General features: G+C 35.1%; 1 protein-coding gene across 1 annotated transcript; it reads right to left on the bottom strand.

Moving 5' to 3' along the window:
* Positions 1–3,983: 3,983 nt before the first annotated feature.
* Positions 3,984–11,525, bottom strand: LOC133782141 (protein EMBRYO SAC DEVELOPMENT ARREST 30). Its single transcript, XM_062221350.1, has 11 exons — positions 11,261–11,525; positions 11,002–11,169; positions 10,826–10,910; positions 10,081–10,151; positions 9,913–10,001; positions 9,570–9,813; positions 8,856–8,968; positions 8,219–8,309; positions 7,588–7,716; positions 5,968–6,521; positions 3,984–4,985 (listed from the first exon to the last, which is right to left on the bottom strand). The coding sequence occupies exons 2-11, from the start codon at positions 11,167–11,169 to the stop codon at positions 4,538–4,540; spliced, it is 1,992 nt and encodes a 663-aa protein (XP_062077334.1). The 5' UTR covers positions 11,261–11,525; the 3' UTR covers positions 3,984–4,537.
* Positions 11,526–13,314: the final 1,789 nt, after the last annotated feature.

Genomic DNA, 13,314 nt, shown 5'->3' with positions numbered 1-13,314 from the left:
GCCAGGAGGCCAGACAGCATCAAGTTTTCATCGGTAACCAGGGACTTGACGCTTTTTTCTGCGTCTGTCATCCTGGCCAGTCTATTGGACCTCAACACCATGTCTGGTGTTGGGGTTGGACGTAACCATGGGCCTGAAAGACATATTACAGTTTGAGAAAAATGAAAAGAGACACCTTGATTAAAAGTATCGACCAGTCAAAGGCAAGCACTTACCTCCTCGAGCGAAGGCCAGGTTGTTGCTGGTTATGTCTGGTGTAAGGAAGTACTCCTTACTGTACTGCCCCACGTTCGATATATGCGTGGTGTCACTCAGGAACGTCCGGTTGGTCTCCTGGTGACAGAAGTGGAAGAAACCCGTTCCATATTGTTGCGGGTTGGATTTAAGGTCAAAAAGATAGTTGACCTCATGAGGGGTAGGTTCTGGCCATTTCTTGAGTTTATACAGGATATAGAGTGCGGCCAGCATTCTATATCCGTTTGGAGTAATTTGGAAGGGGGCGACACCGAAATAATTGGCCACCCCCTCATAAAAAGGATGTAGAGGAAGGTGAGCCCCCGCCTCTAAGTGATACCGAGACCAGGCACTGTATATGCCCCCAGGGAGGTTAGCCCTTTGGTCTGCGGCACGAATTGTAATGGAAACCCCTGTAAGAGAGTATTTCCTGAAGTAGTTAGCAACCATCCGAATGGTCACTGAGCTGGTCGGGGAAGTATACCACTCGACATCAGGCAGATTCTGATGGAGAGGGCGGGCCCTGGTTTGGATATTAGGGTCAGGAGCAAGATTTTCTCGACCACTGGTCGAGGGGGCCCTAGCCTGCGAATCAGGCTGGGTAGGAAGGTTTGGACTATTTTCAAACTCAGGTCTTTTCTTGCCTACGGATTTGGAACGGGCCATTTGAGGAGGAGAAGGACGGGGTCTAGTAGAGGATCGTGAGAAGGGAATCTCGTGGACTCGGTCGGCCGGTTGTTCTTCGCCCTCGAGCAGCTGAGCGAGAAGATCATCGTCGATGGGTCGTTCACCTCCCCACAAATTTGGCATCAATGTCTGCAAACAGAAGAATGGGGAGGTGAGGATAAAGAATTTTTAAAGGCTTTTTAGAATAGCGCTGGACGAGTATAAAAAGCCAAGCTTTTATACAACAGCATTCTAACAAAAAGCTAAGTATTCCATACGAACAGTTTGAAAGACGGATCAAAGGGTGAAAGCAAAAAGTTTTTTCAAGAAAGCTTTTTCAACTCCCCTTAGGGCGGGAAAAACCTATTTTCCAACTAGCCTAAAGATCGAAGTAAATTCGATCTTACGTCCTAAAAGTACGATCCTGACTATTAAACTAACTCGTAACCCTTTTTTGCCTACAAAACATTCTACTCACAAGCATCTCGAACCAGAAACAGATAAACTCAAACGATCAACATACAGGAGCATGCACCACGAAAATTTGAAGCATAAGAATTCGAAAACTTACCAAGAAAATGATCGTGGAGATGGAAAAAGAGTCTTCGGAGATCAGGGAACTCTCGGTCTGAGTCTTGGAAATACAGAAGAAACGGTCTTCGGGGACGATTAAAGCTCTGGTTTTTAGGGTTTCTTGTGAAGACAATGGCGTGCGTAAAAAGAAAAGGAATATTTCGAAGGTATTATATAAGTTTGTCTGTGGCATTAAAAATGTGTAATCATCAGTTTCCCTTTTTCGAAGTATGGGGAAGCGGAATGCCCGTCAAATTATTTCTGGGGAACCGAAAAGACGTGATTAGACGGAAGTAGGTTACTTTTTCCAAGAACACACGAAGGGTTCTGACACGTAAGGCGGGGTTACCGAAGAGTCGTTCGTTCAAAAGTTTATTTATTGCTCGTGATAAATAAACTTGGGGGGCAAATGTTATCCAAAAAATTATCATTGATGACGTGGCAAGTGATCCCTGGACACGTGGCTGACACCTGGAAAGGCTCTGCTAGAGTATCGACCAGAAGACGCATTTGAAGCAGTAAGCAGCCTAGTCTTACCTGCAACCAGTATGGTCGATAGTTCCGCATACAAAGCAACATTAATGAGAAGATCTTTGTAAATTCCGAATTTAACTCACACAATCTCCTGAGTATCCGATTATTCAGGAAAGAATATCTGTAACAATCTTATGTAATCCTCCTTGAGCCTATAAATAGAAAAAGATAGCTCAAGGAAGGGCTTTTGGCTTTTGAATCATTTGAGACTATAGTAATTCTCCTAGTGATATTGTATTGTTCTTGAGAGGTTAGTGAAACTCATTGAACCCTTGTTCTTTGATCACTCTTTTGGTTCTCATATCAATAACAGTCTAAGTGGACGTAGGTTATTACCAGATCCTGGGGCCGAACCACTATAAAAATATCGTGTTGTTATTACTTTTTGTCATTACGTTTCTCTCTACACATTCATTCATATCAAGCATATTCTGACTCCGTGTCAGTTGGCCAAATCCTGGGTCAACAAAGGGGAACTTTAGATCAGTTCAAATTTTAATTGATGGTTTTTTGAGATTTAGCCAGAGTTCAGGGCTGTCTGCTAACCTGAAAAAATCTCACATATTTTTTGGGGGTGTGGCAGCTGATATGAAGGAAAATATTCTGAGACCTATTGTAATAAATGAAGGGTCTTTTCCCTTAAAGTATTTGGGGGGTTTCCCTGAAACCTACGAGATGGCAAGTAGCTGATTGTGGTGAGATTATCAAGAAGATTCATGCTAGACTCCATATTTGGGCGAGTAGACACTTATCTTTTGCAGGGAGAACTCAGTTGATTTTCTTGGTTTTACTGGGCATTCGTAACTATTGGATGAATATTTTTATGCTTCCTCTCAGTGTCATTCAAGAAATTGATAGGTTATGTCGTAATTTTTTATGGGGATCCAACGCCAATCGCAGTAAATTCCATTATTCCTCTTGGTCTGAAGTTTGTCTTCCTAAAACTTTAGGTGGTTTGGGTTTCAAAGAGGGCTCTAATTGGAACAAAGTGTTATTGGCCAAGTTTATTTGGGCTTTGTCTTCTAAGCAGGATGTGCTGTGGGTGAAGTGGATTGATGCAATATATCTTAAAGGTCAATCTTTTTGGACTTATCATCTGAAATCTGATGTTAGTTGGTATTGGCGTAAATTATGCTATTTGAGAGAGGTGTTTTCTGAAGTGAATCTAGTGAACTCGGCTGTGCATGGTAAGTTGAACTTGAAGTCTCTATATCTTAATTGGCTTCAGAGAGATCCAATTGCTTTTGCAAAGGCAATGTGGTGTAGACTTACAGTCCCTAAGCATCGTTTCATTCTTTGGCAGTCGGTTCTTGGCCATTTGCTGACTAGAGATAATTTGATTAAGTGCCAGATTTCAGTGGTCTCTAGTCTTTGTCCGGTTTGTGAGAGAGTTGAGGAATCTCATCAGCATTTGTTTTTTGATTATAGCTTCTCTCATCAAGTTTGGGAGCTAACTAAAATTTAGCTAGGTTCTGGCATTTGACCCAAGCAATTTGTTGAATGGAAGAAGTGGTTAGAAGGGAAGCCCAAAAATATCATGCATCGCATTGCTGTAGCCTCCTTGGCAGCTGCTGTCTATGGTATATGGTGTAATAGAAATGCCTATTTTTTTGCTCATTGTTCCTTCTCTCCTCATCGTTTAGATAGTATGATTAAATTGAGTTTGAAAGCTAGATTTCTTGGTTGTTTGAGTCAAAATTTTCTGGACAAGAATAGAGCTCTTGCTGAGTTTGTTAGGAAGTTGTGAACTGGTGATGTTTTTTGCTCTGTTTCAGAACTTGTTGATGTAATTTTTGTTTCAGTGCAATATAATTTCCTTTTTTCGGTAAAAAAAAAAATTAATTCATAATCCATTGTCTAAACTGACTAGTAAAAATATTTCAAAAGCAATTGGCACAAAATGCCAACTTAATAATCAAATTAGAACAATATTAAACCAATACAAATAAATAAAACATGACATGATTACAATCATGTATGGAAAATAAAAGTACTTAAATTTATTTAATAAACCAATGTTGCCCCGAAAGGAAAGCTATGCCAAACTAACTCTGTTAATTAATACACAACAAATTAAGTTTCTAGTCAAAATTTGACCCCCCTGAAAAATAAATTAACATCATTCTCAAAAAATGCAATTCCTTCATTGAAGCATTTAAGGTGTAGTCATTAGTAGCCTATTCAAAATTACAACGCCAGTTGATCCAAAATCATGTATATATAAACTTGACCTATAATCAACATAATGATCAAATTTTGCTCCTGATTCTTCTATCCTCAAGCATCAAAAGTCTGCTAAATGAATGGTATGAAAATATTTTCTCCATTTGTGGCCAGAGAAGGGCCGGAATCTACTCAAAGAATGGATATGATAACAAACTCAAAAAATAAGTTGTAGAAATCACGTATTAAGGATATATACTTTGCCATTATACCCTCCGATTCAAAAACTTACCATTCAAGAAGAAATTGCTGGAGACTGACATATACAGCAAAAGAACAAGAAGAAAATCATTTTGGAAATCCAATTCTAGTCGTTTGGATCCATTTCTTCATCCTGATCAAATAATAGAGATGTGTTAGTATTGCCAGAGCTATTTGATTCAGGTTGTTCAACCAGATTGCTTTCATATTCTGGCAATTCATCTTCATCAGTTTTCTCTTCTTCTTCTGCAAGTGATTCTGAAACAATATCTTCATCATGTTGCATCCATTTTGGGCACTCTTCTTCACCATCATATAAAACCCGGCCATCCTCGCCTCTAACAATATTTGAAGTCTCTGCAGAAGCTATTCTGCAAGAGCATTCGGGAAGTGGATGTGAAATGAACGAGGCCGATTTCGACAATAGGGACTGCCTAATAAGGCCTTCCTCACCCAAGCTTTTGTTTAAGTGTTCCTGCACTACGAGTGTCCAATTGTGCTTTGGATGGTACAAATTGTCACGAGTAACATTCAAAAGTTCTGCAAGAATTTTCCTGTTTAAACAAACAAGTATTAGAATCAAATAAATAACAACAGGTTCCAAAAAAAAAAATTCTTACTCTTTTCATCTTTTCCAGATGGAAATATAGTATTGTTTATACACTAAATTAATAACTAAAAATAAGGTCCCCCAAAAGATAGAGTTAAAGACAATGGTTCTAATCCAAAATGACCATACAAAAGATAGAGTTAAAGCACAGAAACGATAATAAATTAACATTTTCAACAAGTTGAATAATACTTGAATATCAAATTGCTTATAAAATTAGACAAACAACCAACTTTATGTGAATGCGATAGCCAAAACGGTTCAAGTCATCTTTAGCATCTAACTTTCGAAATTTAGATGTTTGACAACTCTGAAAAATGATAATTTTGTAGATTCACTCCTAATGTCATTGTTCATCCTTCATCCAAATAATTTTGACAGAAAACAAGAGCCGTCATGTGATTAAAAGTTAAAAGCTTATAAGCTAAATTAATCGCCCTACTACATATATGCAAATTTCAGTATAAAGTCATTCAAAGTTAGTGCCATTTCATAGTCATATCCCCTGTGAAGCTACAAAAATTGAGAGCCCAACAACCATGAAATTTATAATTTTTTTTGGGGATTTATTTTGACTACAATATCATTCAACCATTAATGGTTGATGATGTAATATCACATTAAGTGTTTTCCATCCAATTTTTTACAAACAACGAATGAAGCCAAAATTTGCACCATGACATTTATTAGGGTAAATATATATTAAAATTCAGGAGCAAATGTTGGAAAGGACAAAGTCAAATGTGAAATTAACTCTAATTAAAATTGTGCTGTCAGAAAGTGACAAACATGGTGATTTCCATTTAATTATTACGTCATTTACATGTCAATTCTGAAATGAAGTTCCTATTTTCATTTGTTTTGTTGTATTGTTTTCCAAAACTGAGTAACAATAAAATAAAGAAAAAGTTTCATGCTTCTCTAACCTGTCTGGTCGATATGTTCGGGAAGAAGCAACCTCATAAAGTCTATGTCCCATAACCAAGCTAGAAAAATCTGGCCATCCACTAGCATCATTGTTAAAACCAGGAAAGAAGGCATCTGCTTCCACTGAAACAATATAATCAAGAGCATCCCAAAGAAGTCGATGTGCTTGCATTCTTAGATCCACCAGTGAAGGGTCAGGTTCTCTTTCAGTCTCAGTAATCCAACCATACCAACCTTCCTTTTCATGTCGATAGATAGGTCTATCTGGTGGGGGAGGAAGAGGACGAGGCCTTGGACCAGCTTTTTTCCATTCTTCTTTTTGTTCCTCACTTTTTTTGGCTGGAGGTGATTGAAAGTGGTCAAGTGGAAGAGGCGTTTCTGGTCCAACCAAATCCGACAACTCTGTTTTTGTACACAAAGAAGTGCGATCTACTAAGTTAGCGAACATGGCACGCAGAGGAATCAGAACCCTTTGACCTCCAAAAATTTCAGAACCAGCAAGATATACTATGGTTTTAGGAGGATAACCCATTGCTCGCAGGAGAATTCCAACCTGTATAAGTTTGAACAACTATTTAGATTATAAATAAAATGATTAAAGTAAAATACATTAATTTCAATGATGGAAAAGGGTAATGAAAAAAAATATAGCACGGAAAATAAAGGCAAGCAAGCACAAATAATTATTTTAGTTAGTATTAGGCCCTCTTTAAGAAAAAAGGGGGAAAGTGAGGAACAAGATCATATCCACTACATATTCCATTATCTGATATCTGACCACTCAGATGAATTACACTAGTGAAATTAAATTAGATTGTGCTTATACTAAATCTCATAAAGTAACATATTCATATATCAGCAACCTATCTAACTTTGCTTGTCTCTTGAAAACATCATTTGGTATGGAAGCTTGTTAGTAGGGAAGGAGTTTGGAGGGCTGGGTAACAAAACTTTAATTATGAAATGGCTGTGGAGATTTCCTCAGGAAAAGGTAACACTTTGCCATACATATAGTTATCAAAAGCAAGTATGATCTCTCTATGAAAGGTGAGACAATTCCAAGGCTTTCAGAGTTACTTGCAGAACTCCAAGGTTCAATTCATCATGATACAATGATTTTTTTTTCTTTCAAATATGTCACTTTTAAACCAGGGAAGGGTGATACAATTAGATTTTGGGATGATTCATGGTTGAGAGAATTACCCTCGATAGATAGAAGTCCTTTTACTGTACAGAGTTGTTGGTTCTCATAATAATTCTATAGCAGCTTGCAATGAAATGGGAAAATGGAGAGAATAGAAGAATTCTCTTGGGATCTAAAGTTTTTTTAAATCTGAATGAGAGGAAGATTTTACAGATTTCAGAGTTGACTGTGGTATTATATTTTTAAATTTCTATTTAAAGCATAATTGGAAAGAAAAAAAGTTCTACTATATCAAATATCCAGAAATCAATTCCACTTTTGTAAACCTTGACCAAATAATATCTTAATGCAAATTTCAAGAGTTGATAAAAACCTCAACATGACCCAAAGTGTACTTTTCGAACAAACAGCACAAACAATAGAATTCCTACAAATTATACATCAGTGCAGTAAAATATTTTAACACAAAGCATACCTCTTCAGGCATGAGTGGGCATGAACCATTCTCTCTTCGCATGTGAGAATCTATTCTTAATTCTTCATTAACAATCCCTCGTTTAATCATTTGTGCCCTTCGATATTGTATGAGTTCGGTATGAACATCCTACAAAGCATACTGCGTTAGCTAGCATATTTTCAGAAACACTAGTATGAAAAACAATACCATTAACCCTAAGAGGCACAAATGTTAGCTTCAACACCAAAATGTGATGAAACTTAAACGAAACAAAGATAAGCAAAAAAATAAAAAACAAAATAGCAAAGAAACAAGGACCCATGCCAATAATATAAATAAGCTCACTAACGCATTTTAAACTACAAATGGACTCGAACCTAATTAACATGTAGTGAAAGGCCAGAGTGTGCTTAGAATAATTTGACCATAACCTAAAAGGGACCACTGAACGCGTAGGAATCATGACATGAGTCAGATCATCCCAACCCAAACTGATTATGTAACACTGTATGCAACTTTAAAGATTTGCATCACTGAAGACTCAAAGTTGGTATTGCTTTGCTTTAGTTCTTTCTTCTCACTAGAGGAGTAAAAGAGAGTACTTTGATCCTGGAAAAAGACAAAAAGTGAAAAAGGTTCAAACCACTACCTGAAAAAGTTCTGCACAACCGTTATATGCCAAGGTGTCTCTGATTAAGCCAGGATGAAAAACAAGGAAAGGTTGGCCCCATGCTCGTAACCTGTATGAAAGACAATATATAAAGAAATTGAGAAAAATAACGGAAATTACTACATAGACATTCGGACATACAACTGTCAGATGTACTTGTGGATCATGAATCCAATCCAGGTCAAGTCACTATTTTTTATTACATTTGATCTCTAGTAGCTTGCAACTTGGTGAATCAACCTACTTAAAAGTACTTTGTCAATTTCTTCAGATATTATTTCAAAAAACTTACAGCAGGATTTAGGGTGTCATTGGCAATCGATGCTCTTTTATTATTCTTTTATTATCTAATCTCCCTGCAAATCAAATGATTCAAACCTAGGAATAAATCAAAATAACTTGTAAAAATAGCACTCATTTTTCAAACTTAAGCCACAAAGCCTAAATCTAATAACCCCTAGTCCTTTGCGCACCAACTGAATCCTTTTTTGTAGCAAATTAATATTCTGAATTCAGAAATCCTATAGACCTCAAGACTATATCTGCATAAGTTCTCTATATATCAATATCTTGCCAAATGCATTCAAATCTTAGCAAGAGAGATTGAAAATCATACCTATCTACCATGAGATGCCCAAGCTCCCTAATTTCAGGTCGAAATTGGAGAGCGTGGAAAGAAACTCTGCATCTAAGCCTTTGAAACTCAGACATGCCAGATGGAAGGATAGACTGAAAAGAGGAAACAATGTTATTACTATATAAGATTAGTAAAAGAACACGGAATCATAAAAAATTACAAACATAAACACCAATCTCCAATCACATCAGTAAACTAACAAACTATGAGATCTTAGTTTCAAAAACCCAAAGATTCGATTGTTTCTTTCCAGCCAAAAAAATAGCCATAGTGGCAAACATTCCAAAGGTTTTTTTTCCTACTATGGTTCTACCATCTTTGCCACTTATTAGATGGGATGTTCCTATTGATCATGGAAAGGCCTTGTACATGAAAGGAAATCATTTCAAACTATGTCAGTCAACCACCTATTCCCCTCCTCATACTATTGAGGAATAAAAAAACATCATCAATTAATGCATGTTTTGGTAATATTAAGACCCTAGAAAACAAGCAACCTGATATGGTTAATAAAAACAGCAACTACTGCTAAAAAAAATTCATAAATTTCAGACTCACCCTACAGATAGGGAACTGAAGCTAGCGTAGACAAATTACTTTCGATTCATTGCAGTAAATCCATCGTAGCTAAAAATATACACGTTATTGCTGAGAAAGCTCAATGACCTTTGAGATTATACAAGGATAAATTACCTGCAGACATCCACCATCTGTAATAACCAAACCAATAACTTTGGCTTTCTTTAATGCTGGTAGCACTTCTTTAAGATAAAACTTTGGCGTTGCTGATGTTTTGGGCTTAAAAGTAGGAAATGCATTTTTTCTCCTCGCCGCTTTCAAATTTTCAGGCAAGCTCTTAACAATGAGTATGTCATTGGTAAGTGATGCTATAAATTGCTCCTCGTCATAGAGATAAGAGAAACTCTTGAATTTGTTGCTAAATATATATTGAATAAGAGGTAAAGTGCAGTTAATACAAATAATTTACTAGACTTGAACCAATAAGTTAAATATCAGGGAAACTACCATTAAGTACCTGACACCTTTTGAGCGAGTAGTCTCTTGAATCTCTGGAATGACAAGAGTAGCATTTAAAAGCCTGGATATGATGACCAGATCACAGATCTGGAAGAATAATAAAAAATTAATTAACTCCAAGTAGATATTTGTCATACAGATGACTTACAAATTGATTAAACCTTACCGAAGATCTTATGTTTGCAAATCCACCAAATACTTTTGCATAAATGAAACCATTACTTTGTTTATTTGGTACTGTAAAACAAAGAAAAATAATCCATTAGCTAAATTCTCTAATAGGTTCCCCTTTACCCAACACTGCAAGAAATGTTTTTCAACTAAAACCCAGAATGACATAGCTAAAACAGATTCAGTATTATTGCACATTCCTAGAATATATTTGATGCAAGATAGAAGCTTAGTATCAGAAAACTTTGCATAAGCATCCTAACATCTACAAATAAAATGGGTGATTGAAACAAGAAGGAAATCAGATATTTGATAAGGAACATACACAAACACGTGAGGAGATAGGGAGCAGTTTACAATTTACATGCATAATATAGCATAAGAAACAACCGCATCAAACATAAGTTTTTTTTCTTAATAGATAGTACACATTACACCAACTAGTTCAATTGATGGTGGAGGATCCTCCAACTAAAGTAGTTCACTATCCATTAGGGTTAGACCTTTATCATACATATATATTTATATATATGATATATAAATTGTCCTCACGCTAAACTTAACAATACGCGGAAAACAAGAAATTCTAACAATAGTATGTGCAAAATATTTAGTCACCATATTTGCTTATATAATTAAGGATCATAACTCTCAGTCTAGGCTACTTATTGAGATAATATTTTCTTTTAGCAATAATAATAACTAATGCATGAACAACGGTATTAGTACCTAATTCTTACCAGCATAGTTGCTTCTAGGGTTGGCATAAGGCTGCAAGGATTGCAGTGACTTTACAACACCCCAGAGTTTCTTATTCCGATATTTCTGTTCCATTGCATAAAACAAACCCATTAATTAATATAATTTGAACCCATATAAGCTAGTTGAGATGCATTGTAAATCTTCATTGACATACCTGTCTTCCAAGAATGGGAGCGAAATCATCGCGAAACCCGGCCAGGGCACTGTACTGAACCATGTCGACAGAGGAAGACCTTGCGATGGAGAGATGGCGAATCAAAGACACGAAAGACAAGACCAGAACAAACAGAGCAATCCATTTGATCTTAGATTTGAATACCATCTGGGCAAGATTAACAAATTTGGAAAATTAGTCGAATTAGAAATGACGAAGCTACACAAATTTTAGTGACATTCTTGTTCTGTGAACTCACCTGTGGATTCTGGATTTGATAAACGTAGATCGACAAGAACGAGATTAGGCCTCAAATTCAATCAATCTAGTTCCGCAAACACATCAAGAAGAAGAGGAAGAAGAATCTGAAAGAGCGACCTCTGCTTAGCACTACTACTACCATTGTTCTAAGATCCGGTTTTGGATTTGGTTTCGATAATTCAATTCTATAATCTAATGGAGTTAAATGGAAGTTACCAAACCTATAAAATAAAATTCAATGACTCACTACTCAAAATACTGTTTTAGTATAAAATTATTATTTTAGTTTTAGCGTTTTGAAAATTGAAAACATATATTATTAATTTTTTTATAATTAATAATATATTGTTTATACGAGGAGAAACCACTGTTGCTTAAAAGGAAAGAGCACATTTTGATAGGAAACTTGAGTGGCGATTATATATATGGTGGAATTTCTTTCAAGGATTTATCATCAATATAAATTAAAGATACAATTAGAAAGATACATAATCTAATATCATCTCTAATGCAATATATAAATTTTGTGCCAAATTTAGTAAAAAAAAATTCGTTAATGCTATATTTGACTCAATATTTATAATTGTGCTTCAATACATAAAATGTAAATTTACACAAAAAAAAATTAATAATTCATTTAATATTTATTGAAGGTGTTTGGCACCTTAATTAAAAATATGTTTTTTGTTTTTAAAAGCTAAAAACTATTTTTTGAAAACAAGTAGGGGTGTTTGACATTGTTTTCAGAAAACAATTTTTAAAAACAAAGTTACAAAAAACAGAAAATTTTGAGAACAACAAAAAGTTGTTTTCTGTTGTTCTCAAATTTTTTTTCCTAACTTTACTTCTTATTTTTCATCATTTTTTCTTTCAAATTATTTTATCTCATTATTTATTACAAATTTTTAAAATATTTTTCTCTTTGTAAATATATTTGTTAATTTTTTATTTAAGATTTAAAAAAAAATAAAACTAAAAAAATTGTTTTTAGAAAACATTAACCAAACAACTCTTATTTTTTTAAAACTACAAAAACAGTTTTCTGTTCTCATTTCTGAGAACAAAATTTTGAAAACAAAAAACAGAAAACAATGCCAAACAGGCCCTTTTTTTATAATTTTTTAAATCCAAATTATGTACTCCAAGAAATTTTTCATTAAAAAAATAAATAAAAAATGATATATAGTTGGTTATTAATTGTCAACTACTAAATTATAATAATTAGTAGCAATGTAGTAAATAAAAAAGTAGCATTTATTAATGTATCAAATTTGGCTCATGCTATATTTTATGTCAAATTTGGTACAACTTTTAGCATGTGTCAAATTTTGCACACTTTTTGCAACATTATTAGAGCCATATTTTTTGTAAGATATGTTAAATATAGCATTGCACTACCTTTTTGATACTTATTGGAGATGCTCTAATATCCCTTAGAATAATAACCAATTAAGAATGAGAAGCAAGATAAGAAAGAATAAAAAGAACCAAAGTTTTTCCATCGCTTTCAAGTAGTGAAACTTAAAATCTTAGTTCTTGAATTCATCTAAGACTATACAAAACCGCCAAGAACTATGCTTCTTTGATACTAAAAATGCATTGGATCTTCTTAGCAAAGCAAGCAAGGGAAAATTCATCTTCAACTCGTATGATTACCTAACACGATGAAACCTTGTTGAGATTCTAGGATTGCATCAGTGTTCATGGGATAAAAACCTATTAAAAACGAGAAGTAAGATAAGAAATAATCAAAAGAATCACAGTTTTTGCATCACTTTGAAGTAGTGAAACTGAAAATCTTAATTCTTGGTATACCCAAAGCAAACTCTCTTAAAGTTAGAATGATGCAAACTCTCTTTTTACAAGGTTCGGTGGAACTAAAGCCACCTACATCTTTGGTCTTCAAAGCTAAGCCAAGCTTTGAGTTCTAGTAACGAGCCAAGTTAAAGGACTTGACTAATCCTTTTACAACTAGGGAATTTTCACCAAGGTATACCCAAACCTCTTACACGAATTATTTTTTCGGTGCCAATCTCACCAACGTCGGGTTGT

This window comes from Humulus lupulus, chromosome 6 (assembly GCF_963169125.1).
Source record: "Humulus lupulus chromosome 6, drHumLupu1.1, whole genome shotgun sequence".
In the NCBI taxonomy this organism is placed as follows: Eukaryota; Viridiplantae; Streptophyta; class Magnoliopsida; order Rosales; family Cannabaceae; genus Humulus; species Humulus lupulus.
The sequence above is the reverse complement of the archived record's forward strand: the minus strand, read 5'-3'. Positions and strand labels throughout refer to the sequence as shown.